The sequence below is a fragment of the Rhineura floridana genome, chromosome 11 (genome assembly GCF_030035675.1).
Source record: "Rhineura floridana isolate rRhiFlo1 chromosome 11, rRhiFlo1.hap2, whole genome shotgun sequence".
Lineage (NCBI taxonomy): Eukaryota > Metazoa > Chordata > Lepidosauria > Squamata > Rhineuridae > Rhineura > Rhineura floridana.
Window position 1 is genome coordinate 40,536,633 of NC_084490.1, and position 17,186 is coordinate 40,553,818.

The 17,186-nt window shown below is 41.6% G+C and overlaps 1 protein-coding gene across 2 annotated transcripts in view; it reads left to right on the forward strand.

The window, feature by feature from the left end:
- CCDC47 (coiled-coil domain containing 47) overlaps positions 1–17,186 on the forward strand; it is a 39,208-nt gene that overhangs the window by 3,991 nt on the left and 18,031 nt on the right. For both annotated transcript variants that reach the window (XM_061589543.1, XM_061589542.1), the window contains exons 2-8: positions 1,964–2,226; positions 3,724–3,831; positions 5,312–5,486; positions 7,126–7,247; positions 10,187–10,252; positions 11,336–11,437; positions 12,518–12,628. In XM_061589543.1, the coding sequence (XP_061445527.1) occupies positions 1,969–2,226; positions 3,724–3,831; positions 5,312–5,486; positions 7,126–7,247; positions 10,187–10,252; positions 11,336–11,437; positions 12,518–12,628 (942 nt within the window). In that variant the 5' untranslated portion in view covers positions 1,964–1,968. The remainder of the gene's footprint in view (positions 1–1,963; positions 2,227–3,723; positions 3,832–5,311; positions 5,487–7,125; positions 7,248–10,186; positions 10,253–11,335; positions 11,438–12,517; positions 12,629–17,186) is intronic.

Sequence of the window (17,186 nt, forward strand, 5' to 3'; positions counted from 1 at the left end):
GTATCAGTTGTAATTTCTGGACCATTTTCAAGGGTAACCCCACGTAGAGCGCATTACAGTAGTCTAAGCGAGAGGAGACCAGGGCATGTATCACCCGTGGGAGCAGATGGGCAGGAAGGTAGGGTTGCAGTCTCCTTATCAGATGTAATTGATACCAAGCTGCCCGGCTCACTGCCGAGATCCGAGCCTCCATGGACAGCTGGGAGTCAAGAATGACCCCGAGGCTGCGGACCTGGTCTTTTAGGGGCAATTTTACCCCATTGAACACCAGGTCTATGTCCCCCAGCCTGCCCCTGTCTCCCACGAGCAACACCTCGGTCTTGTCAGGATTTAGCTTCAGCCTATTCCTTCCCATCCATCCACTTACGGATTCCAGGCATTTGGAAATGGTGTCCACAGCCAACTCTGGTGAGGACTTAAACGAGAGATAGAGCTGAGTGTCATCCGCATATTGGTGACACCGCAGCCCGAATCTCCTGATGATGGCCCCCAGCGGCTTTACATAGATGTTGAATAGCATGGGGGAGAGGATAGAGCCCTGTGGCACTCCACAATTGAGAGGCCAAGGGTCTGAAACCTCATCCCCTAATGCCACCCATTGGTGCCTGTCTGAGAGATAGGAACGGAACCACCGTAAAACAGTGCCCCCTATTCCTAATCCCTCTAGGCGATCTAAAAGGATACCGTGATCAACGGTATCGAAAGCCGCTGAGAGATCCAGGAGGATGAGGAAGGTGGATTCTCCCCTATCCAGCGCCCTCCTCATATCATCCACCAGGGCGACCAAGGCTGTTTCAGTTCCATGTCCAGTCCTGAAGCCCGATTGGAATGGATCTAGATAATCTGCTTCATCCAAGTGTGTTTGTAACTGTTTGACAATTTGACAGTAAATTCAAGATGTACAGAAGAAATTGCCAAAACATTACCATCTATGTACAAGAAGAGCAGTATCAGCAGGCTTAGTGGAGTCACATGGTTTGCAGAAATGCAAAAAATCTAGGAGGGGGAATCTTAAGAGGGCACCCTCCCCAAAAAGTAATGCAACAAGAACTGAGCATACTGAGAGGACACAGAATACTGATTGACTTTTGGAGGAGAGGGGAAGGAAGGCTGGAGGATGCAGTGCTGTGGCTGGAAACGTGAACAGGAGCACTTCACACTGCAACATTTTGTTGGAGGTTGCACGTCTTAGTTGTGAAAATTAAATGGAATCACCAGGCAGTATATTTCTGAATAGTAGATGTTTGGAACAAACAAAAGGGAAGGGTTGTTAACTTCACGCTTTGATTGTGGGCTCCCAGAGTCATTTTGCTGGTCACTTTTGGGAAAAAAGGTGCAGAAGTATATGGATGCTCTCAAGGCTGCTCTTACATGATATAGGCTACAGTCCTGTACCCATTTACCTGAGAGTGTGACCCATTGAACTCAGGTATAGGATTGTACTATCAGAGGCTAAAAGGAGGGTAGCCCAAAACACTGATTGGCAGAGTGACTGGTTTCCCTAGGGTAACAGAAACAAGGAGAACAAACTCGAGCCTTGTGTCCTGTTGTACTCAGGAAGAGGCTTTGCCCCCCCCCTCGTAGTGGCCTCTTCCCTGTTTTTACACCTAAGTCATTGAGAAGTATGGTGCAATAGCACTACTGTGAAGCCTTAACAAAACCTGGGATGTGGCTTTTTGCTCTCGGAACTTCATGTCTGTCTGTGACTGTTTCTCTGACATGTGGATGTGTCCTACATTTTCTAAAGAAACATAGCATAGAAGTGTTGAAACATGACTACCAGCTATTTATGAATCTGCTACAAATCTGCAGCTACAACTGCAGACTAATACATTTTCCAAGGTCTGTCTACAGCTGACAGTGAGTTGCCAACTTCTGCACTGCTATTCTAGGAGGGCGAAAAAATGTTTTGTATTCCAAGTCTGAAGATTTTGGTGACTTTACTCTTATTTGCTTTTTCCAGCAACAATGAGAAGTGTGTACTTCTTTTTGGCTGCTCTCTTTATCCCATGGGGTCTTGTGTGGGCAAAGTTTGATGAATTTGATGATGGAGATGACATTGCGGAATATGATGATAATGACTTTGCTGAGTTTGAAGATGTGATTGATGATCCTGCTACCGAATCTCCCCAGCGAATCGTCACGACAGAAGATGATGAGGATGAGGCCACTGTTGAGCTTGAAGGTCAAGATGAAAATCTTGACTTTGAGGATGCTGATGCGCAGGTAATGCCTGATGGAGGGCCTGGTCTAGTCTTAGTCATTCTTGGTGTGAGGGAGGGTTGCTGATGGAGGAGTTACTAGTGAAGCCAGATTTTATGTATGTATTAGGTTTTATATAGTATTTAATTATTAAATTTCTATACTGCTTTTCATGAACGCTTCCAAAGTGGTGTACAAATATAAAAAGCTTAAAATGCAAAAGACCAAATAACAACAAAATCACTATAGAAAACAGTAACATTAAGCAAATGGTCAACTCCAAGGTTCCTTGGACAAGAGAAGTTTTGAATTGGCTTCTAAAAAACAGCAGAGGGGCCATATGAACTTGTTGAGGGAGGGCATCCCAAAATACTGGGGCCCTAATGGTAACATCCCTGCTGTAGATAAGCAGTGTGTACTGCACATACTTAGGGGCTGTCTGTGGCATTACATTTGACAAGCACTCTCTCATTACTTGGCGTGGCCTTTGCAGCAAGCTTTCCTATGCCTTACAAAGCAATCTTATGCATGTCTACTTGGAAGTAAGTTCTACTGAGTTCAGTTGTGTAAATGGATGTAGGCTTGCAGCCTAAAGACTGCAAATAAGCACGATCTTTCTGCATATGGATTGAATTTGTCAGGTCAGAATATCATATAGGCTGTATTAAAGCAGCACTTCCTAGCATTCAGATGTGTTCTTGGCATCTCCGTTCTATTGAAGTCTCATCCTTGTTAACTTGATTTATCCTGCACTGTACCTCAGCTCCTATGCTTGTGCCTGTCATCTCCTATTTCATCCACATGATGGAATAGGCTGTTGCTTGTGAAAGTTCATACTGAGTGAGCAGGTGAGTGAAGCAGGCAAGCGAGGTGGAGCAGGGTAGCCTAGGTGACCCATGGAGGAATAGTCAGGACAGGGCAGCTTCCCTTGGCTGGCCACCTTCCTCTTCTGCTTCCTCCCTTCTTGTGGGAGAAGATCTAAAGGGAGTGGAGGAGGCTTGGCAACCGGGAGGGGGTTGGAGAGGAGGCGGCTTGGCAACCGGGGGGGGGCAGGAAGAGAGGAGGAGGCTTGACTGTTTATGGGGAGAGGAGACAGCTTGGTGATCTGTGGTGGAAGGAGGAGAGGCAGCGGCTTGGCAATCTGTAAGAAGGAAGAGCAGGATTGGCAACTGGGGGGGGAAGAGGCTTTGCCAGGTATAAGGGGAGGGGAAGTTTGGCTAGGCCTGGGGGCAGTGGGGGGTTGGCAAAAGGGATGGGGTAGGGGATGGGGTGGGCAAGCCAAGTGAGCAGGAGTGTCAGCCCCTAGTAAACTTAAATACCAGTTTGTCAGGGACTCGATGGGCTACAACTTCGGAGCCTTATGTGAGCTGTCTGAGCTTTCCAAATAATAAATGACATAATCCAATGTAAATCCTACAGTTTAAGGCTATATCCAGTGGTAGTTCTAGCAATAAATGTAGATACACTCAGAATAGAAGCCTGCTATATTGAAACAACAGATTTTCTGTCGTCTTATTGTAGGAAGGTGATACAGAGAGTGAGCCTTATGATGATGAAGAGTTTGAAGGCTATAAGGAGAAGCCTGATGCATCTCCCGGCAAAAGTAGAGATCCTATAACCATTGTTGATGTAAGTACATGTTATAAGAGTTTTACATGTAGGCCTTAATTATAGTGCCCTAACCTAAATCAATATAATTAAGCCTCTTTGGGTTGTATCCAACTAAATAATACTTGGAATAAATCCCATTGAAATCAGCGGACTTGGGTAATGTAGATCCATAGATTTTAGTGAGTCTTGTTTGAGTATGACTTAGTTGGGGTACAACCAAAAATTGCCGCCCTGGGCTCCTATTGGGAGGAAGGGCGGGATATAAATCTAATAAATAAATAAAATAAATAATTAAAAACCTTTTCTGAACTGAGCTTTCTAGCGTTTGCTATGCCCTACCCCATTTCCACTGACAGTATACAGATTTTCCTGGTGTAAGATCCTGTGTGAAGTTAGCTGCCTATCCAAAGTGATATTGTATTATTTCAAAGAAGCTGTACTGTTGGTCAACATTCTGTCATTCTCCTCTAGTAACTGGAATCTTTTGAATATGGGTGTCATTGCAGCAACTTACTTGGCCCACGGGTAATACACAGGGTTTGTGTTGTGCACAGGGTGAATAAATGTCATTAAATTGTAGGGTTGAATGGGAGCAAAACTTTCCCATAAGGTAGGGCTGTCCCCAGCCTGCCCCTTACAGCTCAATCTACATAGTCCAAAAAGAGTATTAAGAAGTTATAATAATCTGAACCATTTCATGCATGGAATGATTCTCTGCTTCTCCATCAAGCTAGCACTTTCCTCCCTTCTCTCAAACCATTGCTTCAACCAAATCTTCCTAGAACACTTGTGACCATATTTCTTCTACAATATGTGCTGTGTATTGCCTCTCCTATGCTACTCTTGCAATATTTTGTCATCTTCATCATGCCCACATTTCTTACGTTGGGTCATTGTAGTACAGTGTGTTGTCTGTTTAGCCATGGAGAAGACCCAGGTTCAAAGCCTCTTCTTAGCTATAAAACTCATTGAGTAACCTGTGGTAAGTAAAAATAACTCTACATCAGTTATTGTTTAGAATGAGATAATGAAATTAGAGATCAAATATATTTTCCATTGTAAATTGTTTTCTGATGCTCATAAATGAAATAATAAAAATGAAATGAGAAGAAAGCACTCTGTGTGCTGAAAGATGTTATAGAAACAAGAAGTCGCCTTATCCCAAGACAAACAGTTTGTCCATCTAGCTCACTACTGTCTACCCTGACTGGCAGTGACTCTTGAGGATTTCAGACAGGAGTCTTTCCCAAGCCTTTCTAGAAATGCTGGGGATTCGACTCGTGACCTTTTGCATGTAAAGTATGTATTCTACCAGTGAGCCACAGTCCAGCACTGATTCAGTATTCCCTCTATGTCTAGAATTTAGTAACTGGTAGTTAGTAAATGAATTAACAATCATGGTGTATTATATCTTGTAACCAAAATTCATGTTGAGAAGCAGATTCCACTCCCCTGCCCCAAATGAAATAGTTTTAACACTGTCCAAATTCAACTACAGGTCCCTGCTCACCTCCAAAATAGCTGGGAGAGTTACTACATGGAAATCTTAATGGTGACGGGTCTCCTTGCTTATATCATGAACTACATAATTGGGAAGAATAAGAACAACCGTCTGGCCCAGGCCTGGTTCAATAGTCACCGGGAGCTGCTAGAAAGTAACTTTGCCCTTGTTGGTAAGTTGCTTAACACCTTGCTAAAGCCTGTTCTCTAGCTAGCTTCCTACTCCTTGCCCACATTATCAACATTACAGAAGAGGTGCTGAAGATTCATAAAGTTGGTGTGGATCAGAGTGTAGTTCAGTTAGGAAGGTAGCACTGGAGAAGGAGAGAATAAATTACAAGTACGCAAAATCAGTTAAGTTCTTCAGTTTCTTTCAAAAGTTTTCAGTTGCATAACCTGAGAGATCAAATGGGTGGGAGGTGAGGATCAGTTGGAGCTGGCATTAGAGGGGTGAAGGTTGGTGAGAGTGGGGGAAGCGAGTGAAGAGTTTAACAAGTAAACACTGATGGTGTAAACTGCACAATCTTGAGAGGCCAGAATTAAGAGAAGGCCAGGGGAGCAAGGTGGCATTGCTCTCAAGAAACCCATTGCAGTGTTGGATGTAGATCATGGAAGGAGCAAGAGACAGACCAGGGTAAATGTGGGAAGAGTATAGGGTTGAAAGAGATACGGTGATGGTCAGCTTAGAGGATCCTATTGCAGAGAGGTAAGAGACAGAGCACTTCTTACAGAAGGTAAGATCACAAGTTGGGGATCACTCCAAAAGGGAATGCCTTAGGAGGGTGTTAGGGAGTAAAAACAGAATATCATGTTGGCAAGGAGCAAAGTGGCAATGTTAGAGTAAGTGGGTCAGCTAATAATTGGGGTGGAATAGCATGGTATAGCACATCAGGTGTGGGGCAGGTAGAATCCTGGCTGCAGAAAGCAGGATTGAGCAGATGTGCTGGAAATTCAATATTGCTTGGTTAAAGAGTTCCAGCTGGGAATCGAAGGTGGCATCAGGTGAATAATTACCATGTTATCATATTATTATTACCCACCAAGCCCTTGGCCCGTTGGAGTTGGGACATAAAGATCTGGCCCAGCAGGCAAAAATGGTCCCCCACCCCCAATATAGCTTATAGGTGCAGAGAGTTCTGCAAAATCAACTTGGCAAATTGAGAGGTAGAAGGATGAGGAGGGTGTCTGGGTTATTAGAGACAGAATTTGGCCCCCAGAGCATATAGGAGGAGAGACCTGCTAGGGAGAAGGCATCGATGGTGCAAAATTAGCTGAAAACACATTTATCATTGGACATAGCCCCCTCCACCTCAAGGGCTTGATTGGTTATAATGTGGTAACTATTCTCCTTGCTACTATAAGCCAGTTTGTACACCTTGTATTGCTTCAGGAAGATGTACTTTCAGGCTTTTCAGAATCGAGGGGCGGACACATGCACACCTCTGCATGCTCAAGTAGACTTGGTGTGGTACATAGATGGTGCACTTCAGATATGATCAAATTTCAAAGATTGTGGTAGAAAGTAGGAGAGGAGGTGATCTCTTGCATATGCTGGTGCAGGTCATTTAAAGCTTTCTAGGTCATCGCCATCATGTTGAAGTGACTGAAAAGCAACAGGGAGGCAGAGCAGACCCTGGAGTATTGGTGTAATGTGTTGCAGACATCCCGCCCCCATTGGAAATCGAGCTGCAGCATTTTGCACCCCCTGAAGTCTCTGAGCTGTCAAAAGCAGCCTTTTATAAAGGTATATTGCAGTATAATCTACGTATACAGTAATAAATGCTTGTTAATTAGCATATGCTTTCTTTTAAGGGGATGATGGCACAAATAAAGAACCCACAAGTACGGGCAAGCTGAACCAAGAGAATGAACATATTTATAACCTGTGGTGCTCTGGCAGGGTGTGTTGCGAGGGCATGCTTATCCAGCTCAAGGTATGAGAGGGGGGCGTCTTGAAGTGTTGTATGCTTTATATATCTGAATGAATATATCTAAATATTTAGGCAACATGCTCTCTTCTGTATTGGAGTTCTGCCATTTTAGAAAAAGATGCTTAACCTACAAATTTTATGTCTAATTTCCTTTGGAAATGTGTGCATATATTCATTTTGGACCCCCCACTTGCCCAAAGCTTACAATAAAACATGACAAAATACATTAAACTAAACTAAAAAGAGCATCTTTATGAATGCAGCATCCAAATGAACGGATAACAAAAGTTGTTTTTAAAAATCAAAAGCCTTGGAAAATAGAGTAGGTTTTGCCTGGTGTTGGAAAAAACATCAGAGTGGGTGCCAGATGAGCCCCTCTGGGGAGGGCATTCCAAAGCATGGTGCCACTACTGAAAAGGTCTGCTCCCTAGTAGCCATCTGCCTGACTTCAGATGGCTGAGGAACCTGGAAAAGGGCCTCTGATGAGAGTCTTAAAGTGTGAACAGGTACCTTAGCCCCAAGCTGTGAATAGCTTTAAGGGTCAAGACCAGAACTTACCTGGATTAATCCTCTATTTATTAGCTCTCATCCAATCCATTACCATGCTCAAGCACTGTTTAGCACTTCAACTGCCTCCCCTGCATTAGATGAAAAAGAGAAATAGCACTGTTATCTGCATATTGATCTTGGCTGGCCTGTGACCGAAATAATAATAATAATAATAATAATAATAATAATAATAATAATAATAGACCTGGAAATTGACTTTTGAGCAAGTCAGTTACTCCAGTATAATATGTTCATAATACCCGGTCCCGTTTAGCAGTCTTCAGCCATATTCTGAACTAACTGCAGTTTCCCAATTGTCTTTAGAGGCAGCTCCATGTATAACACATGGCACTGGTCTAACCTGGAAATCACCACAGCATGGATAATTGAGGCCAACTATCTCTGATGTAGGGACACAGCTGGCAAACTGGCTTAAACTAGTACAGTATGTTTTTTAATATAACATTTTAACTATACATACTGTTGTCAGTTAAAAAATATATAAACATTGTATGAAGTAGATTGTCTCCGTGCTCATTGGTAAAAAGGCATTCTGTGCCATGAAGGAAGTCTGTACCTCTCACTGACAGATAGTGCAAGGAGCTGCAAATCTGTTCTATCATAGGGAGGGCAGCCATGTTCAAGCAGGGTAAATACCGCTCACTCAGACAGATAAACTATCTTACAACAGTAGGTCTATCTTACCTGGATTAATCCTCTATTTATTAGCTCTCATCCAATCCATTACCATGCTCAAGCACTGTTTAGCACTTCAACTGCCTCCCCTGCATTAGATGAAAAAGAGAAATGGCACTGTTATCTGCATATTGATCTTGGCTGGCCTGTGACCGAAATAAATTCATTCATTCTGCATATTGATGGCACCTCATCCCATATCTCCAAATGACTTCACGCAGTAGTTTCATATAGATGTTAAAAGGCAGGGAAGACAAGTGGAGCCCCATAGCATAAATGCCAACAAATCAAGCAGCAGCACCTTCTGGAATCAACTATCCAGGTGGTATTTCATTACCTTGATCAGGCCTAGAATTAACAAAACAAAACAAAAACATGTACAGTGGCAATAGTGTTTGCGCTTGGTTTTTTTCCTTGTGCAGAGAGCAGGAATAGGAGCAGGTAGAGGTAGATACAGAAAGTTCTGAAGCAGACTGGAACCATCAGCTCAGCCCCACCTTTTCCCAAGGAAGAAAATGGGAGTGTGTAAATGAAAGGCTCCATCCTGTTAGGTTCTCTATAGAATCACTGTTCATCTGCCTTCTTGCTCTTCCTCTACCCCCTGGCTGGCCTTTCCACTGTGAGAGGGCAGGACCTAGCAAGATGGAACTCCTCTCTTCTTGTGGAAAAAGGCAGGCTAGTGTCAAAGTCCCCAGGCAAACACTTTCATTCTGGCTCTTGCTAAGGTTGTGGAATGCCCTCCCTTTGGCCCCATCACTGTATCGTTATGTACATTTTGAGGTCAGGTCAAGACACACCATTTTTACACCATCCTTTGGGAGATGGAGGATGAAAGAACAACATCCCTTATATTGCAGTGTAGATGTTGTTTCTGACTGCTGTTGATTTAGTTTAATTATGATCTAGCAATGTTCATATATTACATGGTTTACTTGTTATGTTAAACTGTATGTAACCTGCTATGGGGCCATATGGTGAAGGGTGGGCTTATACACGAGTAACTCACCCAGTGAGTCAGAGCTGCAGCAATGGCCTCCCAGCGGAAGCGTCACTACCACTTACAAGGATGCAGCGAGGTGGTAGTGATGTCAGAGTTGTGCAGGCACACTGGCAGAAAAGCAGTATCGGCTCCGCTGGTGCACCTGTGCAGCTCAAACCTTGCCCTTCCTCCTCCCGGTAAGCAGCAGTAATACTTCTGTCAGGAGACTATTGGTGGGAGAGCTGCTCCTGGCACTATAAATGCATGTCAATAAATGTGTGGAGAGCACAAGTTATCCCAGAATGTGGTCATGAATTGCACAGTGCAGCAACTTTGCTGAAGGTAAGCATCTCTTGGGCTGGTCATGGCCTGGATTGGAGAAGTTAGCAATAACTTCAGCTTGGAAACTCTGTGTGCCACCTTAAATTCTGTAATGGAAGAAAAGCAGGATATAAATGTAATATAAAATAACTAATAAACACCAAACCCATAGATTGTAATCAGGAGCTGCAGTAGAGCTTCCTCGCACTTCTAGAGTGGGTATTCTTTATGTGATTAACACTTGTAAGGCAGGAAATGCCATTGTACTCCTTAACCAAGTTCATATCAATAAGTTCTGATAGGCTGAGGTGGTGGGCGGTCATTGTACCTTCAAGAATATGCTGTCCTCTGCTAAGTCTCAAGCAGGGTTTCACCATGGTCAAATGCTGTGTTTCAGTTTCTAAAGAGACAAGACTTGCTGAACGTTCTTGCTCGTATGATGAGGCCATCCTGTGACCAAGTGGTAAGTGTTAGTTCTGTGACTTCAGAGAGCTTTAGTTGATGAAACTGTATATGGCTAGCTTACTATACCCAGAGATGCTTATATTCAGTGCTTCCACAATCAGGTTGAGAATATATGTTGTTAATGAAAGCCCCCCCGCCCCAAGTTTCTAGCCCTTGTAGCTGTGAAGGTAGATTTCTTAATTTAGATGACTGCTGAAATCTCTGTGGTCAGAGGGAGTCTGAACAGGACTTTGGAGTAGGGATGCAGTCATAGCATGGGGCTCTATTGCTCTGCATAAAGCAGTTGCCTGTCTCCATGGCTATCAGAAGCAGGGTAAGTTAAGCAAAAATAATTTTACACACATTTTATGATTTATTCCGACTGCATAGTTCTGTTTCTTTGTATAGAGTTACCAAGAATTGCTCTTCTTGCATGCTGCAGATGAGAGTGTGTATCAGTGCCAGCCACTAATAATACTCTCTGTCATGTATTCCTAACCCAGAGTTACTCAGAGTGCTTCAAGATGCATCTTTCAATTACTGTCCAAAACAGGAATAACTACAGGCATGCAATGAGAGGTTGCCCTGCCAATTCCTTCCATTTCCCTGCCGTTGTAGGGGACTCCTACAGGACTGTTGTTCCTTTACTAGGAATGTTCTTTACAGCAGAGTTAAATGAAGCAATGCTTCGTTTGCCTGGTGGGTTAAAAAAAGACTGCATTTCAGTGCAATTCAGTTAACTCTTAATGTGGTTTGAACAAAGCAACTGTCCCTCCTAGGGTGATAAAGTATGTATTAAATTGTTCCAGCAATTGTATAACTGGCTAGAGGGGGACTAATATATGCTCACCTAGCATTGTGTTATGAAGGGGAAGTAGTCGTTTTTATGCCCCTCCAGTAATTATATTTTACTCATGATTATCCCAGGGCTCCTATCCAAGCTGATCCTTGTCTTGGCTAATGGCAGTTTGTGATGCCTGAGTCTGTTTGTGCTCTGGCAATGGCATGGAGTCCGGGCCTCCATTTGTTCTTTCCTGTTTCTCGTATTAATGTCCCTTGTTGTGCAAGCCCAGGTGTGACTAGCATTCTATCTGTTGCTCAGCAAATAAAAGTTACTATGAATGATGATGACATGGATAACTACGTGTTTGCTGTTGGGACAAGGAAAGCCTTGGTGCGGCTTCAGAAGGAAATGCAGGACCTGGTATGTACTGGAGCATTGGGAGGGAACCAAAACATGTCACTTAACTTAAAAATGCATATAACATGAAACAAAAATGGCAACATTTCCAGAATTGTCTTAACTGTACATTTCGTTAAGCCACCTGTTTTATAGCATAGTGTGTTCATAAGAACCCTAACTGTGCCCAGTCGTTGCATTCACTGAACATAACTCAGCAAGGTGGGATGGTACTGATGTACTGCCAAACCATGATTTGATGTTGCGTGAAAAAGCCGGGAAGGGCCCTCTGGCTCATGTTTTGTCCTCCCCTCATACACTGCAATTCCCTCCCTCCCTGATTGTGGCAGTCCATATTTTTGTGCCACCTGAATGGACAAACTATGGTTAGTGCTTGCTCTGCAAACCAAAAATTTGAAAACCACGGTGTGATTCTGTTTCTGCCTTAAACCAGGGAGGGAAGGAATTGCAGCGTATGTGATGAGCATATGTACCAACCTCAATCTGTCATTAGAATTCAAAAAACGCCTCTAGTGCCTATAAAATTCCTCAAGATTCAGCCCCAATGCCAGTTATAAAAAAGATATACAGTTGGATGATTTGGAGCATTTTTGTTTTTATAGTTTACCTAAATCTATAAATTTATAGTTTTATGTCTTTAACGTGCCATAACCTACCCTGAGGCAAGAGGGAGGTCATGGTGGTTCTTGTTTTTTTAAAAAACTAACTTAGATCAAAATCAAATTGTTGTGCATGTGTGTGTGTGCGCTTTCTTTCTTGGGTTCAGTAATGGGATGTTATAAGCCACTTGCCTCTATGTTGTTAGTGGTTTGAAATGTATAGTAAGCAAACGTAAAGTGCATGTAACACAAACTACTTTTTCAGAAGTAGCAATGCATGGAGGCAGCAAACATCTGACTGTGATCAGCCACACAAAAAGTCATCAGGGGCACATGGCAGTCTTTCAATTGAGCAGGGCCTCAGTTCTAGCTCTTGGAAACTTAAATCAGTTTCTAAGTTTTAATTAGGTTGAGTGGACAACTTTTAATTAAGGGGTGGTAGACAGAGCATGCTTGTAATCGTGTGGCAATTTCTTTTTAACAGAGTGAGTTCTGCAGTGATAAGCCCAAGACTGGGGTGAAGTATGGGCTCCCAGAGTCACTGGCTATTCTGTCAGAGATGGGTGAGGTCACAGAGGGAATGATGGATACCAAGGTAATGTCTAAAAAAGACAAGAGAAAACTTTTAGTTTGTAGTTTGTGTGAGCTATAACAGAGCACTCTAATGCCTAAGCCTTGCCTTCTGAGGTCCTCATCTACAATACTGTATCCTGGAATCACCCTGTTCATCTGTTCATTATGTTGTTTCAGAAGAGATACTTCCATCTTGGGCAGCTCTAAAAAATGGAGCATTGAGCACTGAGGGAAGTCACTAATGTTCCCAAGTGCAATTAGATTGATACTGTGCTTGATAATTTGAGGTTGCCATGGTGCAGTGGGCCAGAGTGGGGCACCCAGATTCCAAACACTAGTTCTTGAATAAACCATACTGGATAGTTCTGGGCAAATAGGCATCTTTCAATTAGGGATGGGTGGATCAGGATCTGCTTTCCAGTCATGTCTGTTTCTTTCACGTATGTTTGTCAGCCTGTTCCCTCCGATTTCTGCATTAACCTGTAGGTTTGTTTAAAAATCTGCACTAAAATGTTTATTTTAATGTATGCATTTCTAAACATGTTTTATGTTAAAATAGGCAATGTTATTGCATTTCGGTATTTCTTGTGAGCTGACAACTATGTTGCAAAATTCAAAGTGCAAAATCTCAAGGATAATTACATTCCAATCCACATATTGGTACTGGAGGTGTGGATAGGCAGAACAATCCAAGTCATCGGAAACTGGCAGAAGGGGTGCCGACAGAGGAGGAACTGGCAAGAAAGTCCGTGGCATCCTGTTGCCATTCAGGAGCCTCTGAGCTGGCTGAACACAGGCTCAGCCGGGAGCTGTGTGTGGGGACTGGAAAGTAAAAACCAGCTCTCATGAATATCCCTATGAGGGAGTAAGCGCTGTCCATAGACTTCCATTGTAATTATTTTTTTAGACCAACCTTTTTCTCAGTGTACCTTAGTCCTGAATCAGGACCTGCAGGAGCACTCCAAACGGGAGTTGGATGTTGTGTAAGTCTCCCCCGCCGGTCCCTCCTCTGACACGCCCCTGGAACACCCCTTTTTTGGGCCTTAGACCAGCTTCTACCAGCACCCCTTCCGCCTGGCTGGGCTTCCGCGGCGGACCCCTGGCTGAACTGGCAGGGTCTCAGCTCCACCCTGGCTGAACCAGCTCAGCTGGGGGTCCACCACATTCAACTCCCCTCAGCTCATCATAAATACAAGTTGGATTGTGTTAAGTCAGTTTGAATAGGACTTCACAGACACTGAATTCCTCAGGCATCCTTTCAGATCAGGGTGTCTCACAAGATGATTGTAGTAAAAAAGAATTGTAAATCGCTTTTACACAGTAAAATCTTCATAAGTAATTACTAATAGCTGTTTTAATTTTTTATTCTTATGTATAAAGTAACATAGTATACATTAAATATACACTTAATTTCAAACACTAACAAATTGGTGGATGATTTAAAATTAATATATCAGATAATATTCTTACACGTATATGTATATTACATATAAATTTCTTTGTATATGTGCATGTAGAGAATGTTTCTAGTTGAACAAAAATAAATATTTAGAGATCCCAACTCATTTAACTCAAGCTGATTCCTTACACTGAAATAAAACATTCTCTACGTTTATTTCCATATCTCTCCTAGTTACACAGATTTATTGCATCTTGTATTTTCTCTTTCCAATAAGCTATAAATAAGCTCAATTTTTCAATTAATTTGTTGTCCTTCTGTCTCCCTTCCTTTAGCCTTATTATATTTGTTGATTTTATAATTTGTGCTAAATCCCAGACCTTTGTTAGCCAAGTTTCTAATTTGTGGGTTGCAGCCAGAAGATGGATGGTCATTGTTTGGTGGACTTCCTAAAAACCATCTCTTTCACATGGCCAAATAATATTAAGGGATCTCTTGGTAAATCATGATCTATACTTTCTTTTATTTCTGTAAAAATTTGATTCCAATATGCTTTGATTTGGGGGCATAATCATATAATAGAAGAATGTCTTCTGCTAGGGATTGACGTTTCCATAATGTGCTGTTTGAGTTGGGATTTACTTTGTTGTTGAGTACCATCTTGTCAATAGTAGAAACTTTCAAGTCCATCCATAACACAATATTTGGCATCTTACATTCACTTCCATATTTTGTCAGGGATATTTTTTGTAAGATCCATTCCCCATCTTTCTTGATAATTTCTAACTGCTTCCAACTGCAAAATTATTTTATGTTTTTCCTAATAGTGATTTTCCTTTAATATAGATTAGATTTTCAGAATGAGTTGTCTGAGTGATCTGTATCTCCTTATGAGTAACAATATTTCTAACTTGAAGATATTGCAGAAATATAACTTGTCTTTAATCCATCTCTTTTTTACTTTGATAGTATGTTTTGATCATTTTTCCACTGTTTTCTAAGTTTGACTACTTCTCCTGTATTTGCATATTTCCTAATTGTTCCTTTTTTTCAAATTCTTTGTTATAATACAGAGCTGTAAGTAGTGAAAGACCTGGACTTCGTTTACTTTTATGTTTTTTCCATAAAGCGAAAGTTTTGTGATGCATACAATGCTATGTTGTTCCAGTGTTGTTACTGGATTTTGTACCCTTTCTTCCAAAGTTGACAGCATAGCCGCATAGTAGTAATAGTAATGGTTAATACAAGGATAAAGAGAGCCCTCCAAGTGATGTTAGCTAATACACTGACTCTGGGTTTCTTTCCTTGTGAAATAAAATTTAGCAGTAGCTTCTGCCATCTTGTATGTTGTTATCTTTAGAGGCATATTCACAAATAAAAATTGGATTTGGAGTAAGATATTCATTTTAATTACTGAAAATCCATCCATCCATTTATAGCTTTATATATCGTATTACAGCATGTCTTTTGGACATTTCAGCCTGGATGCTTCATCGACGCCTGAAACTTAATATGGCGAAGACAGAATTGTTCATCTTTCCTCTAAACCCTCTTTGCAGTATACATTTTCCGTCGCTGTTAACAACGTCCCTCTCCTGTGGAGGAAGCATGCAGTCTTGGTTTTACTTTGGACTTTTCTCTTTCTTTTGTTTCCTACATTAAGGCTGTGGAAAAGTCTTAGTTTTTTTCTCTATACTGTTGCTAGAATCAGACCTTTCTTTTGTCTTCTCTGCAAAGACGTTAGTTCATGGTTTAGTTATTTTTCGCCTTGACTATTGCAATCTTCTTTTGACTGCTATGAACTCATATCATACCCTTGGTTTCTATTCAACATTCTGCCACCAAGGTCATTTATTTGGCCCGTCATTTTGACCATGTTACTTCACTGTTGGAAGTCCCTTCACTGGCTCCCATTTTATTTCAGGATTCAGTACAAGCTTCTTGTTTTAACATTTAAAGCTTTAAACGATCTGGCTCCTCATCTCTCAGTTCTTATTTCTCATTATTATATTATGTTATTATAGCCCTGCTTGGGATCTCCGCTCCTCAAACTCTGTGCTTCTTACCTGTCCCAAGGTTGTTTGCTCCTTAGCTCTACTTCACCTGTTTTTTCTTGCTACTCTGTATTCCTGAAATTGTCTCCTGGAGCACTTGTGGACTGCTCCCTCAATTTCAGCTTTTAAGTCTTCTTTAAAAACCTTCCTTTTTTCCAAAGCATTTGGAATTTCAGCTTAGGGGTTTTTCCCTTCTATAATTTGAATACCTAGAGTATGTGTACTTAAAGTCCTCGCTTTGTCCTTTATTTGTTTCCCTCCCTTCCTTTGTTGTCCTCATTTTATTTTATTTAGGTTATATGCCTTTTTGAGCAGGAACTTGTTTTTATTGTTTGTTTCATGTACAGTGCCATACGCATCTGACAACGCTATATAAATAAATGACAAAAATAATAATAGTTTTACATTTGTCTGTTTTCTTTAAGTTGTTCTCTACTTCTTGTAGTAGCTTACTATGATTTGAACTGAGTCAGTTCTACATTGTAATTGGGCAGATACCAAGGTGTCTCACCAGGATCCATTTGTTCACTATTTCATCTTTGTTCTTTTTTGATAGGTTAAACCAAAACCATTTTGATTTATTCTTGTTGATCTTATACCCAGATATTTGGCTAAACTATTCAGATTTTTATCCATACCCCAAAATATTTTTCTGGTTTTCTGAGAATTAAAGCCACTTTGGCAGCCTAGAGAACAGCCTTCAGCTGTTCTGAACCCAAATTTAAGACTTCTTATCTCTGCATTGGAATGTATAACTTTGGCTAAGGTTTCAGTGAATATATTTAACAATAAGGATGATAGAAGACATCCCTGTCTGTTACCTCTTAAATGTTTAAAATTCTCAGTTTTAGTCTCATTCAAGGATCATAGCCACTGGGTTTGTGTATATTAATTTTATCCATTTGATAAATTCCATTTTAAAGCCCGACATAACTTCGCGTATAGTACAGCAGACTTTGAGTGGGGAGACATGGAATTTCAAACTATTCATCCATAGTACCCATAAGAGAAAACATCAGAATGTACAATTTTACTGACAGTAAGCCTGACAGTCTATCTAGCCCAGGAATGGGGAACCTGTTGTTCTTCAGCTGTTGTTGGACTTACAACTCTTATTATCCTTGACT